This window comes from Rhinolophus sinicus, linkage group LG07 (genome assembly GCF_036562045.2).
Source record: "Rhinolophus sinicus isolate RSC01 linkage group LG07, ASM3656204v1, whole genome shotgun sequence".
NCBI classification, from domain to species: Eukaryota; Metazoa; Chordata; class Mammalia; order Chiroptera; family Rhinolophidae; genus Rhinolophus; species Rhinolophus sinicus.
In genome coordinates, this window is record NC_133757.1 from 125,945,711 (window position 1) to 125,972,896 (window position 27,186).

General features: G+C 44.1%; 2 protein-coding genes, 1 long non-coding RNA gene and 1 other non-coding gene across 7 annotated transcripts in view; 1 reads left to right on the forward strand and 3 right to left on the reverse strand.

The window, feature by feature from the left end:
• Positions 1-5,086, forward strand: part of PRSS12 (serine protease 12) — a 98,470-nt gene extending 93,384 nt beyond the window's left edge. For all 3 annotated transcript variants that reach the window (XM_019744510.2, XM_074338567.1, XM_074338566.1), the window contains 2 exons: positions 982-1,262; positions 3,066-5,086. In XM_019744510.2, the coding sequence (XP_019600069.2) occupies positions 982-1,262; positions 3,066-3,373 (589 nt within the window). In that variant the 3' untranslated portion in view covers positions 3,374-5,086. The remainder of the gene's footprint in view (positions 1-981; positions 1,263-3,065) is intronic.
• A 207-nt stretch (positions 5,087-5,293) lies between these two features.
• Positions 5,294-6,412, reverse strand: LOC109454125 (uncharacterized). The gene is made up of 3 exons (XR_002138427.2): positions 6,002-6,412; positions 5,707-5,751; positions 5,294-5,510 (listed from the first exon to the last, which is right to left on the reverse strand). It is a non-coding gene; the product is annotated as an uncharacterized LOC109454125 (long non-coding RNA).
• On the reverse strand, positions 5,822-5,952 carry LOC141572966 (small nucleolar RNA SNORA24). The gene has a single exon (XR_012498555.1). It is a non-coding gene; the product is annotated as a small nucleolar RNA SNORA24 (small nucleolar RNA).
• Positions 6,413-22,543: 16,131 nt separating the features above from the next.
• The window catches only part of LOC109454140 (bifunctional heparan sulfate N-deacetylase/N-sulfotransferase 3), a 107,298-nt gene continuing 102,655 nt past the window's right edge, over positions 22,544-27,186 (reverse strand). For both annotated transcript variants that reach the window (XM_019744527.2, XM_019744526.2), the window contains exons 13-14: positions 26,877-26,979; positions 22,544-25,293 (exon numbers count right to left, since the gene is read on the reverse strand). In XM_019744527.2, the coding sequence (XP_019600086.2) occupies positions 25,174-25,293; positions 26,877-26,979 (223 nt within the window). In that variant the 3' untranslated portion in view covers positions 22,544-25,173. The remainder of the gene's footprint in view (positions 25,294-26,876; positions 26,980-27,186) is intronic.

Genomic DNA, 27,186 nt, shown 5'->3' on the forward strand with positions numbered 1-27,186 from the left:
TTTTCTTCCCATGCTAAGTATTCAAACTCCTGAGCCTGCTTCCTACTTTGAGCACATCTCACTGTGGATGAACCACATTTCAGGGGCCCCAATAGTCACATGTGGCCGCTGGTTACCGCACGAGACAGTGAAGCTAGAGATCATTTTGAAGCTCCTGTTGCAAAGACACATGAAGCATCTCAGCAGCACTTTCAAGGGTGCACTCACCGTTATTCTTATAGAAAAGTAGTAAATCACTTGGGGTTTGACTTTAAAACCTGAACACATTCATTAGGTATATTGAGTTTTTATAGTATAATATCAATAAACAGAAAGTAGAAGTTAAGTGAGAATTACTGAAATATCTGATTATCGTCCATGATTAATTACTTTGTACAGTTTTCGGATGGGAAAATTCCCTTACATATCGCAGAGTTGTCTGAGCCCTACTCAGCGCTGTAAGAATGTTTGAATAACTTAACCTTCCAGTAATGTACAGGAGTAAATGGGAGGTTGTATTTTCAATAGGCAGTCACTAGAAGTGCCAGCTTCTCTAAACTCACATTGAAGTACAGGTCTGGTATGCAGTGGAAGACTCTCAAGTTTGGAGAGAAAAATTAAGATGAGGGCTATTAAATGTAGTCTTTTCCTTTCCACAGTCAGACACTAGCACTAAATAGGCAATGAAACCAGAGTTGGACTTTTGGCAGATAAAAGGAAAGGAGTGAAAGTTTTTGCAAAAGAGTGATCGTGGAATCCGAGCCTAGTAAGGAGGGATGTCATAAGCAGAGTGAGATTGAAATGAAAAGTAACCAGTGGGTTGAAGGATGACAGTGGGTTTCAATAAGTACCAAGCGTGCGGGGGGCAGAGAAATGGGAAGAAAGGTGACGCTTACGAAGGGGACTAAGGATTCGGAGGAAAGGCTGACTGTGCGCAGCCTTCCCTCTGACTGCGATGGCGCCAGCATTGGAGACGAGCCTCTGACGGGCGCTCTCTGTCAGGTACGGTAACAGCACGCGGAGCTACGCCGTGCGCGTCGGGGATCATCACACTCTGGTGCCCGAGGAGTTTGAAGAGGAGATGGCAGTTCAGCAGATCGTCCTTCACCAGGCCTACCGACCGGACAGCAGTGACTACGACATCGCCCTGGTTAGGTTACAGGGACCGGACGGGCAGTGTGCCCGGTTCAGCAGCCACGTCTTGCCAGCCTGTTTGCCAGCCTGGAGAGAGAGGCCACAGAAGACAGCCTCCAACTGTCACATCACAGGATGGGGAGACACAGGTAATGCAGATGATACAACGGAACAGAGGCGATCTGGCACCTCCTGGGGTCGGGGGTGCGCCGTGCATTTGGGTGTACAGTGGGTCGTAAAGTGTTAACGGATTCAGGCCAAGTGCTTTGGAAGTTCCGCTAAGTGGGGGACGCATGTGTGTCATTGGGGTCGATGTCCTGAGGGTACTGTGGGTTCCTATTAGAACTTCAGCACAAGCGGGCTTGGGGTTCAAGAGGTTAGGATTCCTCTCTTGACTTCCAGTTCCCGACTAGTGAGGAGACAAAGGAAGAGAGTCGAAGACCCTACCCTAAGACTTGAGCTTGGGTGACCGTGTGTGAAAGCTTTCCCAGGGAGTTTGATGAAGCTACCCCAGCTAAGGGCTTTGGTGTTTGGCCGTTTCTCTTTGTAACAGAGGCCTTCTCAAACTAGATCTGATGGAGAATTCCTAAACATACAACAGACCAAGGCAAAGCTGCTGAGGTTGACGTGGAGGGACCCCACCCACTGGTGTTCCTCCTTCATCCCCCCATCCCTCCCACCTCTGGGTCCCCAAGCGAGAGGACAGTGTTCAGCTTCCCTCGCAGGCGAGCAGCCCTTTGTACCATCTTAGAGTTAAGTCAGTTACACCCCCTAGTACTTGCTCAGGACTGCCCTAGAAACAGCGGGTTAGGGCTCCCCTGGGGTAGGTGCTCCACTGACAAGTGACTGTTGGGTAAGGAGAAATGTGGGCGGATCGCTCGCTATTAAACATAATTAATACTGATAATTGTACTCGTGAAAAGAGCATCAAAGAAGTATTTCCACAGGGATAATTTCAATACGGTTTTATTCATAAACATATAAGTATTTCAGTGTTCATTTTATCCCATGCCACATTAAATCCGGGCTTACCACTTACTTCGTTCGTAGCAATGAGATGTAGAACATACTGAAAAAGCACTGGGACCAATCCTGAAAGAAATCATAAAATAAGGAAACATTTCCTGGATGATACAGTACAATCAGGTCAGAGTACACGGTGCTGATCCAGGAGACAGTCAGGTCTGAGAAAATGAGTTTCTGTTCAAATTAGGATTGCTTCATCAGGGACGGTTCGGTCACCTTCCTTTAGACACCACAGCTGAATTACTAGAAATGACAAAGGAAGATTTTACAGAATGTGTTGTTATGGATGAATTATCCCAACTGAGTAAGTAGGGTCAGAGAATAACAGGGTCAGGAATTTACATCCAAGGAAAGGGTGTCACGGAGGGCACAGCAGTGCCACGTTTTAGCCCAACACAGGAGTGGCTTCCCAATGGAGTACACCAACACCAGGTAGCTGTTGTTTCTGAATCTCTATGAAAATATCGCTTATATTTAGGATAGTTACTGTCACCTTACGTACTTACATATAACTGCCATTTAGAATTAATCCTCAAGCCAATGAAATAGATGAATCTTACAGTGGACATGCTAGTACCAAACCAGAGTGCACCCTCAGCTTTTCAGTACACAATTCAAATACTGCTACCTGCACACATGCTTTCTTTAGGTTACTTTTCTCTGCGGCCAAGTGCATAAATGTTAGTTAGTTATTCCTTTAAAACGTCAGTATTAAGAAATAGATTGGAGGGTAAGTGTGGTTCAGTGCAAGCCTTAAAAAAAAAGCTGGTACTGACATTACATATCATTTAGTTATCACTCAGTCATTTAAGCTGCACTTATGGCACTCTAGGACTTTAAAACGGCCATTAAACTGTTCAGTGTAGCTCTTTTCTGTAAGCTCTTTCCCTGGAAGCTGACTAATTCTGACGATCTGGTTTGACTAGGACGAGCCTACTCCAGGACTCTGCAACAAGCAGCCATCCCCTTGCTTCCCAAGAGGTTTTGTGAAGAACGTTATAAGGGTCGCTTTACAGGAAGGATGCTGTGTGCGGGAAATCTGCATGAACACAGACGTGTGGACAGCTGCCAGGGAGATAGTGGAGGACCCCTCATGTGTGAACGGCCGGGAGCACGCTGGGTTGTGTACGGGGTGACCTCCTGGGGGTATGGCTGTGGGGTCAAGGATTCTCCTGGTGTTTATACCAAAGTTTCAGCCTTTGTACCTTGGATAAAAAGTGTCATCAAATTGTAATTCCTGGAAACCTTAAGAAAAGGTTTAAAGAATCTGCTGGAAAACTTTCAACCTTCACATTAGTACTCAGAGACGCCAGCTAGTGGGGCCTGAGGCCCGTGTTTGTGCTTTGTGTTGTGATACAAGCAGAGTATCCCCTCTGCTGTTGGTGAGAATTTGTGATGTGAACATTTGGGTGGATCCCTCAGCACAGTACTGACTACTCTCAGTGAGCAGCAGTGCCTCCCCAGATCAGCTTCCCTGGACATGAAATTCTTTCTTCTCATTGAACCTTCTTTTCCCTTCTGCCTATTTCCCAGCATTCTCTGGAGACTGTATATATTGATTGTGCAAAAAGGGTGTTTTGACATTGGGATTGAGAATTTATAATTGAATCAGTGATATAGGAATTCATATTAAGTGCCCATATTTGACATACCCATTATTACACTCAAAAATAGGCAGTTTTCTGTTTACATTAATTTTTAGCTGATTCTTTTCCCAAGGGCTGACAAGAAATCTTCATGCATTGAATCTCTGTAACCTTTGTCAAGAGAAAATCAAGGCCAAGAGGGAAAGGAATCCTATGAACCTAGACTGGACTAGGACCAGTGTCACAACATTCCTGAATGAAGCCTTTGCACCAAGCACTATGGCAATCATGAGGAAAACACTCTACCTTGTATGTTACTAGCAAAATTGGAAAGGAGTCCCGATAACATAATAAAAAAACACCTTCAAGTTGTTGGACGCACAACCTAATTATCCACCCTATTTGTTATCGTTTCTATTCTGGTTACTTGTAACCGCTTCTGATTTAAAGCTTGGTAGATCTGTTCCTTAGCGTCATGCCAAGGACTATGACGTTAGAGCGCCATCTATTGCAACTTCACGGTAACTGACTAAGCCTAGCCCAGTAGTAGTCCCACCTAAAAAAACATGCTATTAAAAGTGTTTTTCTGTTCACAGTGGGGCAAAGCTGTGTTGCCCAAAGGGGTAAGGACTAGCTGCCTACATGTACCCTCACAGGACATTCTTGGTGGCAGTACAGAACCTTTACCCAAGTAGAAGAGGCGTGCCCCTCAGTATACAGGAGTAATCCTGCTCAGACATGAGAATGATGGATGAGTCCTGCCCTAAATCCCAGGTGGCTTAAACAACTCTCACATACCCAAGGCATAGATGCATGGAAAGGTGAAGTGTTGGCGAGAATTTTAGGATTACGGATGGTTAAGTGATGCTTTTAAAGAGGGATTTGACCCCTTTCCCTTCTGCACCAAATGGTGCTTTGTAAAAAAAACTGGTGCTAACCAACGGTGCTTTGCTTTCTAGTTTACGATGTTGCAGAATTGCATTGCCATGACAGGTAGAATAACACTAAAACTTTTCTAAAAGCTCATGAGGAAACTTTTCAAGCATTTACAACTAGAAATGATAGAACGACATCCAGTGCACACTTGTAGGGCTCGGGAAAAACGTGCAATACAGGTTAGAAACGGGCTGGGCTGCCCTTATAATTCAACTACAAAGCCAGTGCAAGTAACACATTCAAATTTGAACTCTACCAGATTGGCAAACTTGACAGTCAACAGGTGGCGTACTTGAAGTAAAATATTTGCTTCACAAAATATGCCTTTATTTTACCTAATTTGTTAAATGTAAGGGTGACTTTTATAAGATTCAAATGTTCAGTGCACATTTGTGTAAATAAAGTGCATAGCCTTTCACCTTGTATATAGTTGCCTCAATCTTTTGTGTGGTGTGAAATGACTGCTCTCTCCCTTAGAGGTTACCTGGTTTTTGTGTTTTCCCTAAACGCCGTAATACTTTACAATACTCACTCATACCACTTCCACATGCTCTCGGAACAGAACAGGAGGTAGTTTTTCACTATTATTTGTAACTACCTCCCCACTTAATAATCAATCAAGGAACGATTAGTCAGAGAATCAAGCATTTTATTTAACAAGGAGGCACTCACTTATTCTCTTAAATGTTTTATAAAAACAACATTCAGACCTATATTGAAAATATTGCTTGTAGTTTCCAGAACAGTATTTGCCACTCACTCCTGGGATCTGTTGAATTTAAACTCACGTCTGTGCAGGACACAGCAGGACGCTAAGACTTCACCACGTCACTTTGGACTTCCTGATTCCTGCAAGAGAAGAACAGCTTTATAGAACCGATCTGTTCTTACAGAACTGCGATCTTAGTAGCCGTTTCAGTCACTTCCTATTCAGATGGCTGTTTACTCTTTCAAATTACAAAATGCCAGCAAAACGGGCCTCGTTGGGCCTTCCAATTCCTTAGCACTAAGATTAACTCCGAATTGTGAACACAAAGGAACGTACCTTGTTATGTGTGCCGTCACCCATCGGGACAATGAGTTCGGCTTCCTAGAAACATTTGAAGAATAGTCAGACCTTTGCACAATAACCCAGCACCCCCCAGGTTTTTAAAAGTGAACAATGTTACTTGTGCAAGTCAGAATCTGATACCAATTAAATGGTGACAGCTTTGCCAATAAACAAGAACATGCTCTTCCATGGCTAGGAAGGGAGACTGCCACAGTTGACAGGTCCCAAAGATACATGGAGACTCACAACGCCGGACCGGGCCGGCAGCAGCCGCACGGCGCGTACTCACCTTGTGGATCACACGGGTGGTCTCCGCGTGCGGCGTCAGTATTTATAATGGGGGCGGGGTGGATTCACGACGGCCACATGGAGCCCACAGCGGAATTACTGACCTTCCCGGGATCGTCAGATGCACTGAGCCTTTGCCCGTGGGACCCGGGCCCCCGGGCGCGCGGCCCGGGACTCAGCGCCCAGGGCTGCACGTGGCCGCCGCGTGACCTAAAGTGCACCCGAGTCCGCTCGGGCTTCCCACCCTGTAGGCTTGCCAAGCTGACCTCGATCTACCAGTACAAGACTCTTGACCCTCCTGCATTTTAACTACACCAAAAAGCGCCGTCCCCGTGATCATTTTAGCCCACAAAACACGATTGACAGACCGACGCACACGCAGCACTTCCCGGACGCGAAAGGCAGAAAGCGTCTGCGCACGCGCTCTTATACAGCGGATGACGCCATTCCGGGAAGCCCCGCGAGGGGCGGGGTCTACGCGACCCCTCCCCCGCCCCGCCCCGTCCAGCCACGCCCACGCCCAGCCACGGCCCCACCTTCCGTTGGCCACACCCTCCATTCGCCCAGCTCCTTCCCCACAGCCCCGGCCTTGTCCTCCCGGACTCGGCAGCGCACTTGGCCTCCGGCTGGGACGCATGCGCACACGGGAAGCCGAAACGTGCTCGCGAGACCAGAGCGTCCTGACGCTCGCGGGCGCCGGCTGGCTGAGGAGGTGGCGAGGTTGTGCTGGTGGCGGTTTAATTCAGGCTGGTTACGTTAGAGGCAGTGTTTCCGGAGACGCCGGCTCCGGTAGTTCCCGCCTCCTAAGCTTTGGTCGGTCCTTCCTGTGGACTGGCTGAGATTTGTCCCCGCGGGCGCGCTGTCCGCCGGGGCCCCGCGTCTTCCGCCGGGGTCGCTGCTCCGCCGCGCAGGCTCCGTGCTGCCGGCAGGCGGTTGCGGTGTTTGCTCCGTGGGGTCTCATCTCAGGAGTGTGTCTTCTGGTTCCTGAGAGCCTGGCCGCCGAGTTTGCAAACACCGGCGACACGGGGAGACGGGGCTCGGCGGGGAGCGCGGGGGGCCCCGGGGGCGGCGCCGGCCCGAGCTCGCGGGGGCGGGAGGGCGCGGGCGCGGAGGCGGCGGAGCCCCCGCTGCGAAGCGGGATTACGAGGCGCCCGGGCCCGGTGCCCATCCAGTGTCACCACGTGTATTCCCCGTTTTCCTGTGTGAAGCACAGAGCAGCAGGTTGTGCAGGAGCCTTTCCCGAGCGGCGGGCCTGTGCGGGCAGTGGGGGCGGCAGCCGCTGTCAGGGAAACCGGCACCCAGGTGCGGTGAACGCGGTAGGGATGCGCGGGAGCTTCGGGGAAGCGCCACAGGCGTGTGCGGGCAAGAACGGGAAGAGGAAGAGCGAACATGGCTGTGATGATGGGGTTTCAATGGACACGTTTATGGGAAAGAAATTGTAGTTTGCATGAACTCAGCGGTTTCTGGGCTGACCTCGTCTCACCCACCTTCCTTTCTCTCCACCTCACTCCATCCCAACGAGCGAGTGGGAAGAACTGTTCCCTAGCAAGGCTTCAATCCCAACTCACAGTGCGGAGTTTTGCCAAGTTATAGTTTATTTGAATCTCTAACCGTGTGTGTTTTGCTCGGGCTGTCATAGCAAAATGCCACAGACTGGGTGGCTCAAACAGCAGGAATTTATCTTCTCCCAGTTCTGCGTTCAGGAGGTATGACCCAGGGTGTCCCCAGGATTGTTCTGAGGCCCCTTGTTGGCCTGTAGATGGCCCTCTTCTCCCTGTTTGTTCGTCTCTGTCTCTGTCTGTCTGTCTGTCTCTCCATTAGTTTCAGGTGTACAAAGCAATATACCAGCCATTTAAGCCCTCACACAGTGATAACCCCTCCCCCAATATATGGCCCCTCTGACATCGTGTATGGCTGTTACTGTACCAGTGTCTTCCTTACGCTGCACTCCACGTCTTGTGACTATATCTATACTTAATTATAGTTGACATACGTGTTACTCAGCTTCAGGTGCACAGCACAGTGGTCAGGCATCTACAGTCTGACGTGATCCGCCTGATAAGTCCAGTGCCCCCCTGGCACCCCACGTGATCTTTACAACATTATTGATTGTATTCCCCACACTATTTCATATCCCTGTGACTATATTGTGACCACTAATTTGTACTTTCTAATCCCTTCCCCTTCTCCCCATCCCTACCCCCCCCACTGGATTAGGGCCTATCCTAATAACCTCATATGATCTTAATGACTTCTTTAAAGACCTTCTCCCTAAATACAGCCATATTCTGAGGCACTGGGGGTTAGGACTTAAACAAATGAGTTTGGGGAGTGGGTAACAAATCCAGCCCATGACACCATCAACTTATGCTAAACTATAAGATTTACTGAAGATTTTTAAATGAAAGTTTCCATTGGGTTAAGGGGTTAAAACACCAATGAGAGAGAGAGGGCCCATACTTGTTTATGCTCTTTTTTCTATCTTGAATGTTTTCCCATCTATTTTCTGTATACTTCCTTTTTTAAAATAGAGGTATAATTGACATGAGTTTCAGGTGTACAACATAATGATTCAATATTTTATGTATTGTGAAATGATCACAATAAAATGTTAACCTCAGTCCCCATACATATTTGCGTTTTTTTCCTGTAAGAGAACTTTCAAGATTTACTCTCTTAGCAACTTTCAAATATGCAATACAGTATTATTAACTATACTCACCATGCTGTACATTACATCCACAGGACTTACTTATTTTCTAACTGGAAGTTTGTACCTTTGGACGACCTTCAACCATTTCTCCCCCACAGCACCCCAACCACCAGTCTGTGCTCTGTCTGTGAGCTTGCTTTCCAAGTTTTCTGTAAGTCTAAAACTATTTTACAATAAAGCTTAATAAAAAAGCAATCATAATTTTGCAGTTCATTATATTTTTGTTTTAAGACCAAGTGGTGCTTTACTGATGTTTTCAATCTACTGTTAGTATGAAATTTGTGGCTAAGATGGCAATAAATTTGTGGGGATTTGAGATCAAACCTAATGAATTTAGACACTGGTAAGCCAAACCTTTGAGACTTAGAATACTCAGGAGAGAGAATGTGATAATAGAAGAATTAACAATTGATTGTAAATAAAGGTTGGCTTGAGGATTTTAAATGTAGAATGCAAGGTGAAGCTGTTAGAACTGATAAAATGGTGGCTGGGCAATAATTCAATTCTGCATTTGATACATGAACTGAAACTTTTCGTTACACAATACTTGTTCTGCAACTGTGCTACTCCCTACTCTTTCCTTTTCCCTTTTGTGCTTTCAGTGTAGAAACAATAGTATTTATCAGAGAAATAAAATCAACTGCACATCTCTCATGAATGTTGAGATGAGTGGGAGAAAATATAGTCAGAAAATGGCCTGTGGGCTTTTTCTTCATCTTAAAAATACTTAGGGAGCCTAAACTTGTAGTTGGTGTATACAACTGCTGAGAAAATTGGTACTGCTGAGAAAATTGTGATCAAAATACAGTGTCTAGAGGGGAAGAATGGAGAGTTCTTTCCTGTCTGTTCTGGAATATTCTTTTTAGTTCTGAACATTGTTCAGTTGTTAAACATTTACAAGACTCCAGCAAATGCTTATTGAGCAGATACGGCCCTTGCCTCAAAACTACAGTGGAAGTGAGTAACTTATAGTTAGTGAGATCACAGTTTTCCAAACAATTTAGAGCTCAACGCCTAGGAGTTAGCTTTGATTTCTCCCTATCCTCCCAATTCTTAGTGTATTTCTGTATTAGTGTGTTAGCTATCTAGTGCTGTGTATCAAATTAGCCTAAAGCATAGTGGATTGAAACCATAAACATTTACTACCTCGCATACTTTTTGAGGACCAGGCATCCAAGAGCGGCTGAGTGCCTCAGTGCATCTCATGAGGTGGTAGTGGGGGTGTGGACGGTCGTGCCATCCTCATCCCGGCTGGCTCACTCACAGGCGGCAAGGTAATGCTGGTTGTCGGCAGGCGGCCTCCACCCCCAGCACGTGGATCTCCACCGGGCTGCTTCCGTGTCCTCCTGGGATGACAGCTGGCTTCCCCCAAAGTCACCCAGGAGAGGAAGTCCCAAAGCTTTCGGTGACTTGCTCTGAGAAGTTACACACCATTGCTTGTTAGAAGCAAGTTATTAATTCCAGCTCACATAAAAAGGGAAGGAAATTTAACTCCATCTCTTAAAGAGCGGGATATAAAAATTTGTCGACATAAGTTCAAACTGCCACCGTCAGAATGGGTGAGGTAATGTTGCAGTTACAAGTCCAAAATCTTTGTGGCTGAAAACAAAGGTTTGCTGCTTGTTGTGCCCTTGTCCATTTTAGAGACTCACACTACTGAGGCCTTTGCCGTCTGGAATGTTTCAAGGAGCATGAAGGGAGAAGGGGAGGCAGGGAGCCACACGTGTGCTGAAAGACTTCCATTCTGAAGTGATATTCGTCACATCACCTCATAGATCATGGACCAAAAGGCAATCTGCGTGGCCACACATAACTCCAAAATGGTGGGGGGATGGACCCCTACTATGTGCTTCGAAGGACAAGAATCAGAAATACCAACGAGCAGCAATCAGGATTTCTAAAAATGTGTGCTATAACCTTTTTTTACGGTTAGTTTTATATTTACCATTTCCTTATTGTCATTGTAATCTAAGACAATATGTCTGAGCTGTCTCCCTACTTTTCTGATTCCCCTTTCCCATCAACTGAGTATATTCCTGAAAGATGAATTTCCTGAAATACCACTTTCTCCTGTTATTTAGTCACTTGCTGCAGACAACCTGATGGCTTCCCCACTGATGACCAGGTCAGATCCCTCATCCCTGGACAACGTGCAATGTGTGTTACACCTCACATGCTTGTTCCTGGTTCTGTTGATGCTGTTTCATAGCACAGACTCTGTGTCCCACTCGTCCTACCCTTCCATTAAGACCCATCTCAGTTATTTGTATTTTACAGGAATCTTTTCTCTACAACTTCCGTGTATATCGGTCTCTTCCCTCTTTTGCCAACCTTAATATTTATTCTTTGTGCCTTATGTTTTAAAAAGTTGCTCATCAATCAATGTTTAATGAGCTCCTACGATATGCCAGGCCCTGTTCTAAGTGCTGGGGCAGAGCAGTAAACAAAACAGATGACATTTTTTACAGAGCTTATATTTTAGTGACAGAAAACAACAAGTGAGACTATTAGAGTTCTATCAGACGAGCAACACTACCAGGAGATTTAGTGTGTGTGAGTGTGAGTGTGTGTGAGTGCGTGTGTATGTGTGTGTGAATGTGTGTGTGAGTGTGTGTGAGTGTGTGTGAGTGTGAGTGTGTATGTGACTGTGTGAGTGTGTGAGAGTGAGTGTGTGTGAGTGTGTGTTGAGTGTGAGTGTGTGTGTGAGAGTGAGTGAGTGTGTGTGAGTGTGTGTGTGTTTATAATATATAGAAATGTCAAATCCCAGTGAAGTGGGGGAAGCAGGGAAAACTGGCAGCTGCAAGGATGGACTGGGATTCATGAGAATGGACTGCAGTGTGCGCTGATTCCTCCCAAGGATCCAACTTTGGTGACGGAGGTGATTGGCAGGAGGGTCTGGTCCTTTGTCACAGACCCATAGTGCCTGAAGCTGGAAGAGAAGCTCTGGCAGCCGCTGAAGAAGGTACAGACCTGGGTGCCGCCCCACACCTACAGGTGAGCCAGCACCTCAGTGCCACCTGCACAGCCGGCCACGTCGCCTCATGCGCTGCACTGGCCTTGCAGTGTGGAGTCTGCTGCTGCTTCACTTCCATCTACCTCATCTCCTGCAAAACACCCCTCGCGGCTCACGCTACCTGGGGCTGTCCAGGGAAGGAGGTGGACATATGGTACCAGCTCAGGTAGCTGCCAAAACACAGAGCGACCACAATAGATGAAGCACATGGTATGTTCACGTCAGAAAGTGCTGTGGAGAAACATACAGTGAGGAAGGGGTGAGAAGTACGTATTTGGGGGGTAAGGGTTGTGATTTGAAGCGTGTTTGGGGAAGGTCCCCCTGAGAAGGTGACGTTAGGTCACGGACTTGGAGCAGGTGAGGGAGAGGACGATGCTGATACTTGGGAGATGCCCTAAGCACGGGGCCTCCTGAGCGGCGCCCACCTTGTGTGGCACAGCTTTCTCCAAGGCTCCCCGTGAACCCACCACACGACCCTTCCCCCGCCATGGGATCGCCTCCCCTGGAATGGCAACGTGACGCGATGTCACTTGTGAGATTGGATTATAAAGGACTCTGACTGTGTCTTGCTACCATTCTTCCTCTTGCCTTTTTGACTGGCCTGCCTTGATGACGCCAGTCGCCATGTGGGAGAGGCCTGTAGCCAGCATCCTGTGAGGGCTGAGGCCACCATGTCAGGCCCGTGGCCCAGAGCTAGCTGGTCCTCTCAGCAGCCCCCTAAGGGAGCTTGGAGGTGGAGCTGTGACCAGTCGAGCCTTGACACAACTGACGCACAGCTGTTGATTGAGTCTGTGAGACCCTGAAACAGAATCCCGCTAAGCCATACCTGGCTTTGTGTCCTACAGAGACTGTGTGACATGATACTGTCTTCAGCCAGCCACTTTTGGGATAATTTCTTATTCAGCAATCGATGACTCATAGACTTGGAATGTTCCAGGAACAAAAATGAGACCTGTTTGGCTGGAGTGGCATAAGCAGGTAGGAAGTGGAGTCACAAAGGTAGTAGGCTACCGAGGGCCTATCGTTGTATGGTTTTAGGGTTGGTTGGTTGGTTGGTTTTGAGCAAGCTCAGCAGCCATTGGGGAGTTCTGAGTAGAGGAATGACAAGGTCTGACCTGGGATTTCCATGTGCTTTTCCAAAGCTCTGTTGAGAAGAGCCCCAGAGTAGTGGGGGGGAGGGTTGGAGCCAGGAAACCAGTTCAGTGAGTGCAATGATACAGATACGGGGATGGTGTTGGCTCAGTGGTACCCAGAGAGGAAATAAATGGCTCGGTTCTGGATACATTGCTATGGTCAGTATTTGATGACAGATTGGCTACAGGATATAAGAGAAAGAGCTATAGGATATGGGGGGAAATGGCTCCAAGGTTTTTGGCTATGAGCTGAGGTGAGGGCAACTGCAGGAGTAGGCGGAGGGGAGGGCCCCTCAGGAGCAGTGTCGTACACAGTGACACTTAGCCATCCATGCAGAACGGTCAAACAGGGAGTTCAATGTACGAGCATTAGGTTCTAGGAAGATGTCTGGGCTGGAGAAACAGATATGGCAGCTGTCAAATTAGAAGGCACTTAGAGCCATGGGATTGAATGTTCGTACCATGGGACAAAGTATAGATAGACAAACAGGATCAAAGACTGAGCCCTTGGGCATGTCAACATTTACCTACCAGGAAAAATATCGGGAAACAGCACAGGAGACTGAGAAGGGAGGTAAGGAGGAAGTCCGGTGGACTGTGTATCCTGACAGCAAAGGAGCAAGTTTTTCAAATCAGAGGGCATGATCAACTGTTCATGATGTGAGTAAGATGGGCGTTGAGAAGTGACCACTGCATTTACCAGTATGGAGGTCATTCGGAATCCTGTCAAAAACAGTTTCAGGGACAAGGGGAGAACTGGAGACCAAGGATTTGTAGACCTCATTTGAGAAGGTTTAAGAGGAAGAGAAATGGGCCAGTATCTGGAGAGGGATGTGGGATCAAGAGTGGATTATTCTGGAGCATGGGAGGATGTGCAGTGTGTTTGTGTTCTGAGGGAAAGACCCAGGAGAAATGGAAAAGTTGATGCTGCAGGAGAGATTCTGTGAATTCCTTGGTGGATGAGGTGGGATCTGTGCACAAAGGAGGACTTGGCCGAAGCTGGTCCACGTGGCTCATCTGTGGAAATGAGTGGGTGATACAGATGCTGGCAGGGGAGTGGGTGAGGTTTTCAATGTTCTCTTCTACTTTTTCCTTTCCCCCCTTGAGTAATAGAAAGTTCATCAACTGAGAGTGAGGATGAGGGGGGGCGAGTGTTGAATATTTGAGGAGAGAGGAAATGATATAGTTAGGAGATAGTGTGAATGGACTGGGAAATGTAGTAGGATTCTTGGGCCATCTTAGGAGCCCACTTGGGTTCTTATAATGAATTTGAATTCATTTACATTTAAAAATTAACATGAGTGTGTGTTTTCTCCAAACCGAGCTCAGCTGCACAGGTGAAAAGCTGACAGAGTTGGAATGGACTAAGGTTGGGGTTTGCCAAGACAGTAAAAAAAATGAGAACGTAAAGGGGGTGTGTATGCAAGGGTGTGCTTACGCTGATTTGCTGTGGAATCCAAATGAGGCAGGGAGGGATGGTCACATGAGCGGAGTGAGGGACATCAAAACAGTACGTAGGATTCGTGAACTCTGAGGTGAGGTGGCGAAAGAAGTTTTGGAATGAGGTGCTAAAGGAAGTGACCCCATAAAATATCTGGGAGGTTTGCTTCACGTGGAAGTTTACTCCATATTTACTGGGAAGTTGCCAAGCAATACGTGAGCCTTGTAGGGGTTGGTGTGGTGCACCGGGGAGGTGCCCAGGTGTCCTGTGACCTTCAGTTGGCCTCCGTCACCTCCAGAGTGATGGCGTGACTTGGTTGTAGAGACGCATGTCGGTGAGATGTTGCACTCAGATTCATTAAATATGGAACATCGCAAAAGCTTGGCTTTTTCTATCTTTCCTTCTCAGACGGCTTGTGATCCTTTACCATTGGTTTAATCTATTTACTAGTGAGGCTGTTTGTTTGTTTGTGGCTCACATCCTTTATGCAAAAGATTGTTTATTTAATACTTAGTATAGCAATATATTACATTAAAAAGAAAGCGATTAGTACTGTTTTGGAGTCCTTACAGACTAATTTTTGTAAAATATCTAATTCTTTTAAACCAGACGTATTCACATAATTGAAAATTTAACGATCACTTGCTGAAAAGTCTCTTTACTTGTTTTTCTTTACTTTCCCTTATAACATAATTTATAGATGTTTCATGATTTACTGTAGTACTCAGATTCAAAATTCCTTTGATCCACTCTCTATAGGGATTCTAGATATCTACGTTAGTGATAAGGTAAGCTTATGTTTATATAAAACAAAGGAATGAAAATTAGAAGCATCCAAGTCTTATGATCCACTAGGTGGCTCTGTTACCCTATTGTTTGGTTCTGAGTTTAAAACCCTACATACAGGTTTAAAATTAAACACCATCATTGATTATTGCGCGTGGATGTGTCGATGTGGATAACAACATGCAAATGTCAGCATATATGATGATTCTCCCAACCTGTCCTTCGGACTCCAGTTTTATATGATAAGTATTCATAGTGAAGATTGAAAACCTTTGATTCTACTAGAAAGGAACAGCTTTCCCCAGATGGAGATTCTAAGAATAAAATTGAAATACCACAGACCTTTTTCTCATATGCAAACTTGATTTATAGCTTTTAAAAATATTACATTAATCTAAGAGAACTTAATTCATTTCCTGTTATCTGAAGTGCTTGATACTTGTTAATGCAGAGTGCATCAGAGCAGACAGTGTTCTGTTGGAGGAATGTAATATCTCTGCCCAGTCTGCCAGAGGGCAAGGATGTAATCACAGTCATCTTACCTAGAGCAGGACTTGCTACACGCGACATGCACAATGAAGGTTTGTTGAACAGGGAAGCTGGGATGATAAAAGTGGAAAACAAAAATTTGGGAAATTATACAGTGTTCAAAAGGAAAGGTGAATCGTGAGATGGTTATATTAAAGTAGAAGTGACAAATATTTGGCCATGGGCACATCTTACCTCTGTGTTTGCCAAAAGTTTTAAATTGAGGTTTTTTTTCTTTTTTGTTCCTCCTTTGAGAATATATTTCAAATTTTATAATGGAAATCATTTCACAGAGAAAACTTTATGACAAATTTTGGGACTGATCTTTACTGGTCAATATTTATAATTGGAATAGATTTTCACTGTCTTGGCACTCAATATTAGAGGTTTATATCTTCATGAGGCAGTAAGGACTGTATTGATTACTTTCTAGTTGATCCTCAAAGAACTGATGGGAGTTATATATAATGCTCTCTGAAAAATTTAAGCTTCAGCTGAATCTAGAAATAACTTTCTTTTTAAAAAGCAAAATAAAAGACTTCAGATGATCTACGAGATTACTCCAGTTTAATTGATAAGATGTTCTAGTATTTATTTCTTAGTTCTATGCAAGTAAATTTATAGAAAGCCAAGTAGAATTAGAACCAGAGAAATGACTTTTATATTTCTCTAATTTAAAAACCTTTTATTTGTATGATAATTTATGTATATGGATAATATGTCTTAGAAATCAGAAGAGTCTTGAAAGGAATCCTTGGAATTCAGTAAATTTGATAAAAGCAATAAGAATTTTTGAATATTCCACGTTCTTTAGGGCACTGGGCAATAATGGCTGAGAAGGGCTAAGGAGGGGAAGTGTATGAGATGAGAAAAGGGGTCTGAAAAGGACAGTTACTTGTTATCACCTCCAGGAGGTGAGAATGACCCTGCCAGCTAATGTCTACTGGGTGCCGCTCTGCTCACTAATGAGCTCATTCCAACTTCATGGCAGTTGTATGCGGCTGTATTGTTATCACCTCCATTTAACAGGTGGGCAAAGTGAAGCTCAGAGAAAGAACGCGGTTAACCCAAGGTTGGGTGTGGGGTCTCAGTGCGTCTGACTGGCTCAGAGTTCGCATTCTAATTGGTGTCATGGTGCAAAGGAAGAAGGATGAGGTGTAAGATGGATGGAAATCTGGGCTCAAATCTCAAATTGTTGCCTTTGCTTCTTGTGTGACCTTGGGAAAGTTACCTATTCTTTCCAAACCTGTTTCTTCACCTGTGAAAGGAATCTAGCAATAGCTCCCTTTAGGTATTGTTGTTAAAATAATTTATAAGAAAAGTTTGGCAAGTAGAAAACAGTCTGTAAAGGTTAGAGCTGTTTTGTGGGGATTTTTTTTTTTTTTGGTTTTACATTTGAAAATTATTTTGTTAATTTTAATTCTTTGTTTGGAATTTGTTATTAAAGTCTGAATTTGTTTCTCATTGTTTAGAAGAAAGACATAGAGTTGTAATTCTTTGCATGCTTGGGGAAACATATATATCTTTGTTAATCAAATGTATTGATTTATAAAAATTTATGCTTTTTTCTAACACTTAACTGTAAGAGAATATGCGATGTTAAAGCTATTATCCTTTGCCTTCCCCAGTTATTTATTACTCAATGAACTCATTCATTCAACAACTATTTATTGAGCACCTGTTGTGTGTCAGAGACTGAACATGTGAATGTGGGGATAGATCAATGAGAGAAAACAGTTACACCTGCCTTCAGGAAGCTTATTTGAGTAGCAGACAACAGATACACATAATGCAATCAGTAAATTATATAGTTACTTATCAGATTACAGGTGCCGTGGTAAAAAGTTAGGCCAGGGTCTTGGGGGTGAGGAATGCAGGGGAGGGGGAAGGGTGAATTTTTATATGAGGTGGTTGGCGTTGGACTTTTTACAAAGATGACATTTGAGCACAGACCCAAGTAAGTTGCAGGAGCTGGCTCTGTGGCCCTTTGGGGGAGCGTCAGCAGGAGGTTCTGAGGGCGCTGGCAAGAAGCCAGGGCAAGTGTTGCAGAATAAGGGGAAGAAGAGAGGCCGAGGTCTTGAAGGCCGCGGGTGAGGGTCCTGTAAGGCCCGGTACTTCCTGAGAAGGAGAGAGATTGCAGGGTTTTTAACAGAAGAGTGCTGGGACTTGACTTGGAAAAAGGTTGCTTTGCGTGTTGAGTTGACAGCAGGTGGTAGGGGACAGGGAGGGAAGCTGGGCTAAAGGTGACGCTATGTCAGAACAGGGCGGCCGCAGTGGAGTCGGTGAGGAGTGGTCGGTTTGGATAGACTGAAGACAGAGCCCACAGGACCTCTGGACAGATTGGACGTGGGTGAGCTAACACAGAGGGTGATTTAAGTCTCCGTCAACAACGCAGGGCAAAGTCCTAGCAGGCTGGGCCTGTGGGGTGTGCGCACCACAGGGGGACAGATCATTCTGCAGGAAGACCACACCTGCGGCTGTGCTCCTGTGCGGGCCCAAGCCCACCCCTCCCCGCCCCGGCCCCTCTGAGCAGCGCGGACAGGGCCTGTGCTCCTCTGCCACGGGTGTCCGGTGTTGCCAATTGAACTGGGAAGGAGCGCTTGCAGCGCGGGTGTAAGTTCCACAATCTACAACCTGGGCAGAAATGTAGCTTGCTTTAGTTTTTCAATGGCTGTCTCCACTGAATACGTTTCATTACTTTAGGGAATTTCAAGTCTGTTTTAGGAAAATCCAGTCAAATTCAGACGTCTTGTCTCCCTTTCTTCCCAAGTTGGTCATGACAGTGAACGTGAGGTGAGAGGACGCCGTGGGGCCCCAGCCATCATCCGTCCTCTGCTGCCGTGGGATGACCCTCTCCCCGCCTGGTAAGTGGCCTCTGCCTTCCGTGTCTGGGGCCTGCACCTACGGTAGTCTGTGCCTACGGTCGTCTGTGCAGGCCCCTAGTGCCCTGGTCCCAGTCGCCTGGTCCCTTTGGCTCTAAAGGCCTGTTCTCAGGGGCCTCGGCAGTTTCCATGGGGAATGGGAACTTTATGTGTTCTTCTGTGCCACTGTTGATGGCCAAGCCTTGGCTTTTGGTGCTAAAATTACTTCCAACTCCTATGCCAGTGGCTCTCCCACTTTCTGGTCTCTGGATATCTTTACATTTAAAAAAAAAATTTTTGAGTCCCCCTAAGGGCCTTTGTTTATAAGGGTTATATCTATTAATATTTACTGCATTAGAAATTTAAATTAAGGAATTAGAAAATGTTAATTAATTTAAAAAAATAAGAGCAAACCCATAATAATGTAGTTTTAATGAAAAATAATTGTTTCCCAAAATGAAATAAAACATAGTGAGATGAGTGGCACTGGGTTACATTTTTGCGAATTTCATTAATGTTGGGCTTCGTAGAAAGCAGCTGGATTCTCATATCTATTTTTGTGTTCAATCACTGTGATATGTTGTTTTTGTTGAATTATATGAAGACAATCTGACCTCACTCAAATAATATATTTGGGAAGGAGAGGTGTATATTTATGGCCTTTTCAGATAACTGTGGATATATTTCTTTGATATTACACTAAAACTTGACAAGCGGCATTTTCTTAAATGGTATTTGTATTGTGGAATCTGAAATCAAATCAATGAACTTTTCGCATTCTGCTACATTAAAAACTATTATTTTACCTTGCCCCAAGAATGGATCTTTTACCATTATAATGACTGTACCACGTATAGTTATTTTGTAACTTCATGCTTGGGTCATATGGAAAATATAGGTTCACTGAGTTACGCAGATGTTTCAAATGTTGACACATTTTATTATATAATATCAGAAAATCATATTTGTTAATGTCACCATCAATCTCATCAGAAAGAGTCCTTAAATATTAGAGCCCTGTTAAGCTCCTGGTAGCAGATACAAGTCCTGTAAAATTATAATTTATTTTAAAGGATAGGTATTTGCTGGTGGCAGTGTGGTAAAAGTAGTGTATGCACTTGGAAATGAACGTTCAAATATTTCTGTCTGGTCTGGAATTCTAGTCCCGTTCATCAAAGGTAAGTCTATTCCAGTTGTGTTGGTTATGTCCGGAATTCCAGTTATCTTTCACTTTGGTTTTGGGTTTGTCACTTGAGCAGCGTCTGTCGGCTCCCACCCAAATGGTGAGACATTTAGTTCATTTATATTATTGTTCCTCATTTATACCCTTGCTCGTCTTTCTAAGTTTGAGCATATATTTATATTTTTGTTTCTAGCTCATTTTGTTATGTTTGTGGCTTTACATAATGCACTTAAACATAGATTCCTGCTGAGTTTACCACCGGCCAAAAGCAGGCCAGAGTGTTTTCCAGAGAGCAGTGAGGGAGGAGAAGTTGAGCTACTAAGGCCCGACTTTTGCTTCCAGCATCACCACCACATGGCCGGTCCTGCCAGGTGGCAGAATGTGTGAGATGGGGCGAGTCAAATGCTGTAAGAACAGATGGTAAAAGGGGAAAATCTCTCACCTGCGGTCACATTTGACTTTTGTTGTTGACAGATGGGGAAATTGAGGCCCCCAAAGAAAAGTGACCTACCAGTGTTACTTAGTGAAGAAAGACATTGGTCTGTAGGCCAACCTGTCCTCTTTATTGTCCCACTCGGACTGAGGCGTGCCTGTAACTCACGGGATGTAAACAACATGGTTTTATCAAGCTGATCAAAGGAGGGAGTAAGGATGTATGACTATGTTCTCACAGCTTTTTATTGTTTTTAAAATGATCATCTTTAACTTCTTATTAGTCTGTCACTTTATTCATTTGAATGTGAAATACGCTTTATTTTTTGTTGGCATATGTTTTGTGGGCCTTTAAAAGTTTTCATTGCTTTGAAGGACATAAAGTTCTGAAAAGATACACTAAAACCCTAAGAGTGCAAAGCATTTTGAGCTTGCATTTCTGTTTAAAGTGGTTGAAACTGAAAAAAAAATCAGATTCAGAATATTATTTACCAAATAGAGAAAAGAAGGCCAGTCTCCTCCGGTCCAATTGTATAAATTATGCATAATATTTAAGAGCAAGATCTGGTTTCCATTTCAGTTATTGATTTGAAATAGAGCAGCTTGGCATTAGAAAGTAGACAGAAGGCGTTTCCTGCACCTAATTTATTCCCTCATAACTGACAAACAGCTTGCTGGAGAGTTTTATGTAAGATTTGTCGCAGATTCTTTGGAAATGCATCCCATTTCATTCATTTCAGTTCAGTTTCCTGTATGATACAATGTGGGTGAATACATTATTTTTAACAATATCTTGGAGACTTTATGCTATGAGTATTTAATTTGTGAAATTTGCTTTGACTTCCTTAAGGGATTGCAAGGCAAATAAAACATTTGACCTGAATCTGGCAAGTGAATGTCTTTTAAAAATCCTTACTGACATTATTCGTGATTCTTCTTTCTCTAAGGGATGCTCTGAAGGCGATGGTGAAAATATAGCTGGATCCAACTTTAGTGATTTATTAATTTTTGTATTTGTAACTTTGGGGAACAGACTGAGAAATGATAAAACCTCTAATATTAAGATAGCTGTAGGATGAATGGAAGATGGTGCCAGGGGATGTTAAAAAATAAATTTTATACACTCATAAATAAGTGAGCAAATCCTTTGTGACAGTCGTTAAGAGCACAGACTATATAGAGAACTCTTGCTGACAACAAATAGAGGACAGTAAGTGGCAGGAACCTTCAGTAGCACCGGGTGGGAGAAGTAACCCCCAGAGTCGCTCAGGCCTGCTTGGCCACAGGTGAGAGACCGACTCAAAGAGGCGTCTTGGGACTGGCATCAGTGTCACCCTGTGCCTTTAGTTTTTATCCTCAAAGGTAACATTCACGGCTTAACCTTATGAAATTTTGTCTTCTGCTCTTTGTAAAGTAAGTGAAGAGACAGTAAACATTTCAACCCAACACAAAGAATTTCTTAAGAATTATCCACCACAAGTATTCATAGTTCTTTTCCAGACTGCCAGCTGTTTGGGGATGGGTGTGCATGCATGTGTGGGGAGGGCTGGAAGAAGGAACTGGAACAGGGCTGGAAGGAGGTCTGGAAGAGGCAGCTTGGCAGCGCAGAACTCAGCTATTGAGTAGGATTTGAAATGAGCGAAATCTCTCCAAACTGAAATACTTGAGCGGTTCTGTGCCTCCCCACTAGTGAGCCTTCAGGCCGTGCTGACATCTCTGGAAAGTATTAGATGATAAGTCATTATAACCAGTAACATTGCTGGGGTTGGTTTATTAACCACTCACCAGTTCAATGGGACCTAAGATGGCATATTTAGATAGAAAATTGGGGGTCAGGCGTCTTCCAGGTTGGAGAACTCTGCATGAGACACCAGCCTGTCCGGAGTTACTTGGAGCACGTAGACATTTTATAAAGGTTTATATAATCATAGCAGGGCTGCAACCTGAGAAATCTGATGTCTAGTAAAGAGGGACTGGAAGAGAGAAAGGAAAGTTCATGGAAGATGTAGATACATGTCTCACTCCCCCAAACTTCCTTTTCGAGAGCTTGTTTTGCTCGATTTTTATAAAAGAGAGTAACACCTTTTCAAGCTCTAAAGAGAGGAGCCCATTTGTGGGGAGCAAAGCAGAGCAGTGGGAGTAAGACGGGCTATGATCACGCGGGCCCTCGAGTCTGTTAAGGAGCAGCTGTGGTCCCCTTCTTGTATTCGCGGGTCCCACGAGTGACTCAGAGCTGCTTTACATCTGTTAGAACTAACAACTGATTAGAAGGACCTTTGAAATGGTGTGATATTAAAAATAAACGTACTTATGGCCTCCTTGGAAGTTTTCCATGCATCGCTCCATTTTGAGTCCTATTAGTGGCAAATATGTTCCAAAACCACCCTCCACTCTGTCCTAGGCAAACACAAGCAAATTCCTACTTATTTCCTAAAATCACCAGGTCCAAACTCTTCATTTTCTTATCACAGTTTATTGTTGTACATATGAGGTACCATGCTCCTATCAGAATTAGATCCAGGTTTTTTATTTTAAAAAACTCAGACGAAAAACTGTTTCTAGTAATTTTCATTCAATGTGAATGACAAGAATATTATAGCTATAAACACTGAAATACCCATTTCATTTCTTCCTGAGGAAGTTTCATATTTTAAGCAATGAAAAAGAAATTCTATACAAAGCTAGTTTTAGATCACATTATCTCACATTCTTCTCTCCTGTGTGTTTTTGTTACTTCCAGAATAGCATAATAACCAGCTGGAATATACAATGTAGCAAGTATATATAATCGTCTAGAATTTGATGTTGCCTCTGAGATTCATTGAATGGTCGTCCAAAGCCCTCTCAAAGATTTGGGGCTCTAGGTAGCATGATCCCTGTACTAGGAATGAGTCAATTTTGGTCTAATCTCTCCCTTTTCTCTCCTTTCATATACAAGATCCACTACGATTTTCATATTTATCTTAAAGGGTGAGATGGTCAGTTAACTCAGTTTATCTAGACAGAATCATGCCATTGGCATTTTTGTTTAGAAGTTTAAATGCACACCTCATCATTAAAACATAAACCTATCTGTTTCTTTATTTTTCTTTTCCCCCCTTTTATCACTAGAAATACTGTCAAAATGAAAACATGGTATCATTGGGGCCGATTCCCACTGTGTTTGACCCTCTTAAGCCAGTTTTCTTAAAATCACTACATTCATCTTCCTCACAAGTTGGGCATGTGCTGCTTCAAGAAAGGCAGCAGTAAGCAAGGAAACTGAGTTTGCCAGGTTTGTCCACATGACTTTGATTTTGCTTTTACAGGTAGGAGTCTTAAAAATTGGTTCTTTCTCCAATTCTTTCTGCCAACAGCTTGTTTGTTTAAAAATTTGTGTGTCATTTGGGTACATGAAACTTTAAAAATAATTTAATTAATAATTATAGTATAATTTTAAAAATTTCTAGTAAGTGGAAGGATGTCAAAATTTGTTTTATAATCAGTGAATGATTGATATAGTTTCACACATAACCACAATGAAAATAGTTGGGCTTTAGATTTTCCTTGCATATCTTTTTTTTTTTCTAATTATACTTTCAATAACATTTTATAAAGGCTTATACTCGTATAAACATATCAGGGAATTTATTTACTACTTAAGTTTTTTATCTGTAGAGTACATTTAAAAATTAAGTAAATGTAAACACAGGGAAATAAGTATGACATTCTTTTCATTTTTGAGTATGTTGTTAATTTTATAATCTTTTGAAATTTTAGTGTAAGTGTATTTTAAGAACTATGCCTGGCTGGTCTTTGTACTTCTTCCATTTAATTTAGTAGATAACCATAAATTTAACTATGTTCTATTGTCTTTCACGAGAGTGATGTATGAAACTTTCTAAAAACAATGGGACTCGGCCCTGCTTATTTTTTCCTGCCTTGTATTAAAAGTATCATTGCAAATTTTGGGTTAACAATCATATATTAATTTGCTTTTTGTTATAAATCTCTACATTATACAATTTCATTTTGAACTATCTGGAAAAATGTAGTTTTTCTATAATTTAAATGTAAATCGCTTAACATATCATCTAGAGAAACTGTCCTCCATTTTCATTTAATAAGTTTTGTTCTGGGGAATGTTGAAAAAAAAGTTATTCACATTTAAATGTCCATCTGTTTCTGGAGATGACACATAACTCAGATTCTATGCAAGCGTTTCTCTAGAAGCAGTGAAGACTGCTGGAGACTTACAGCTCAAAGAAAGGGGACACAAGTTGTCGACAATACATCTTCAGACCCGTACAATTTCTCCCTTTTGGAGGGTTTAGTTAGTACACTTGACGTTGTTATTTACTGACTTGGAATATTCAGTGTATTTCTATTTACCATCCAATGGCTTTACAGCAGTATAACAATTACATTATGATAGAAGAGTTAGTAAATGTTACATAAATGCACTACACTATGTGTTTGAAAAATCACTTTTTTTTGCTATAGCAGTTATTTTTTTTAATGCAGATAAAGCTCATACATAATTTTTCCATTCTGAACTGGCACAAATTGTAATTTATACTTCTTTCTAGATACTTCAGTGGGTTTATATTTCGGCAAGTATTTCTCATGAGTGTTACGGCTTTGCCATTTTATGCTGCCTTGTGAGGTTTATGCTGCTTTGTGTTTTGTAGGACCCTTTACAGACTCAAAGGATAAGGAAACATTGTACAGGCAAACCGCTCTAAACAGCTACAGAAGCACGAGCTCAGTTGATACACGGAAGTGTAGATGTTGCTGTGAAGTGGCGCAGGGCTGCATTTGTGTTTGGCATCCGTGTTGGGTGCTGTGGGATTCCGCACGCGTGCACAGTCGTCTGCGATAATCCCACAGGCCCAAGAGTGGGTGAGAAAAAGGCCAGAGGCCCCCAGGCTTCCGGCAGGTAGTTTTTCTTTCTTGTTTCCCTAATCATCCACATGGAAGGAACTTTGTTCTTTTTTTTCTCATTTGAAGAGGTATATTTTCAAACAGCCTTTTGGTAGCTTCTGGAAGCTTTGGCAGGGTGGGTGTTGCACAGAGTGCGGAGTCTCAAGACGGTGTCCCAGCGCTACGTCACTTTCTGCAGCTCGTGCCTCAGCCAGGCCGGCAGGGGCTGCCCCAGCCTGTGCAGCAGCTTGGAGAGCTCCACGTTGTGCTGTCGGTAGTAGGTAGACAGGAAGGCCCTGCTCTGAGGGGCGGGAGAGAGAGACCCATGTCACTGCGCGGTTCGTTACGCGTGCCCAGGCCCTGCGCGGACCCTGCCCCGAGATTCATGCTCAGCTGTGGACTGTTGACTCAGGACAATACAAACACAGAGACACTGTCCTTCAACATGCACGCCCTACATACACACACAGTTTTCACTGCTGTGGCGAACCTTACAAACGCAGGAGGCGAACAGGGAGCTGTAACCCGCTGTGTTTGCACCGGGCGACCCAAGGAAGGACAAGGGCGCCTTGCAAGCTGTCCTGACTTTCCGGGAGGGGGTTGTCCTTCAATAAACCGAAATATTTTAATAACCGAGACTGTCAGAAGCGGGAGGCGGCCCTCGGTGGGGTTTCCACAGTTCGATAGCCGAGGTCAGGAATGCTGGGGGGGGGGGGTCTATGTCTGTAGCTGTGCCTCCCCACTTGGTACTAGGCTAGATTTTTCGTTGAGTTGAACTTTTAAAAAGTTTTTATTTATTTCCTTGTGCTATGCTCTCCAATGCCGTATGTGGCACTCATTTTAAATGCGACAGAAAAAAGCCTCGTCTTGTACCCATCACTTCCTGTGACGGATGCGGGCTGCGCTGCTCACCGTCGGACGAGGCCGAGCACTTGTGCCCTGAGCGCAGCACCGCGGCCATCGGCCAGAACCCGGCCTCTGTCTGCCTTACGAGTCTGTCCACCTCAGCCCTCTGTCGGGTCTCCCGCAGCCCACAGGCCCAGCTGGCACGCTTAGGCCAGAGAAAGGGGGACATCAGTTCTGTCCGCCGGACACTGCGTCCCGGGGCCCATGGTTCTGCGCCGCCTCCGCTCAGCCACACCTGGAATCCAGGGGGGGAGGGGCCTGCTCTTTGGGTGGCGCCTGAGTGTCTGAATGGCCGCCTGTGCGCTCTCTGAGTGTCCCACTGTGCGTCGTTCCTCTGTGACTGAAGCCCTGCGTGGCTTGTCCCCCACTATTTCCCATACGGTAACTGACTGTCCCCCAAGAGCTGCCTTCAGCACCGAGCCTCCCCCGTCTCGACTGTCCATGCCTTTGGGGTTGGGATGGAACCTCCTGGAACTGAGGGCTCCCTCAGCTGCTTCAGGCACTGGCCTGTGGGCATCATTTTCAAACCTGGCATGTTAACAGTTCAAAGCTTAGTACACCAGTAATTATTATCATGCAGAGGGGTACTCTGCACGACCACTGCAGAGTGACTTAGGGAAAACAAATAGGAGGCTTGTGGTAGTGTTTTCAATTTCCAGTTGATACATTTCCTGCCTTGGTTTTAGTTAATGTTCTTAGTGCTAATATTTCTGTGCGTGTATCAGGTTTTATTTTATTTTTTGGATGAAATACTACTTTCTTTGTTCTGATTCAAAATGGAAAGTCCTGTTGTTTTCCTTTATTCTTGCCTGACAGGTGATACATCATTGGAAAGATCAAAACAAGCATTGATATCCAAATGTCACTTTTCAGTTTTAGAAAGCTTGACTTTTGATTTTAACCACTTTTGTAAGAAAGTAAACCTATTATTATTTAGCATTTTCCTTATTTAGTTTGTAAGTTAAGCTCTCGACTTACATCAGGACCCATTGGGGGGTATTTTCTTCCTTTGCTCTTTCCAAGGCATTTTGTTTTACCTTCTTCCAGTAACTGACACCAGAAACCTTTATGAGAGTCAAACCTAAAAACATTAAAAATACAAAAAACAAAAAAAAGCATTTTTCAAGCAATTTATAAGCTCTAATGACCCCAACCATGAATATTTTTAATTGGATATTAATCTGTAACCAGGGAAACTGGCCTATTTTTTGACTATATCACTTTGCACAAAGTCGTTTGGCATCTTCTGAGTTCCCAGTCCATCTGTCATCTTTGTGAGTGTGCCAAA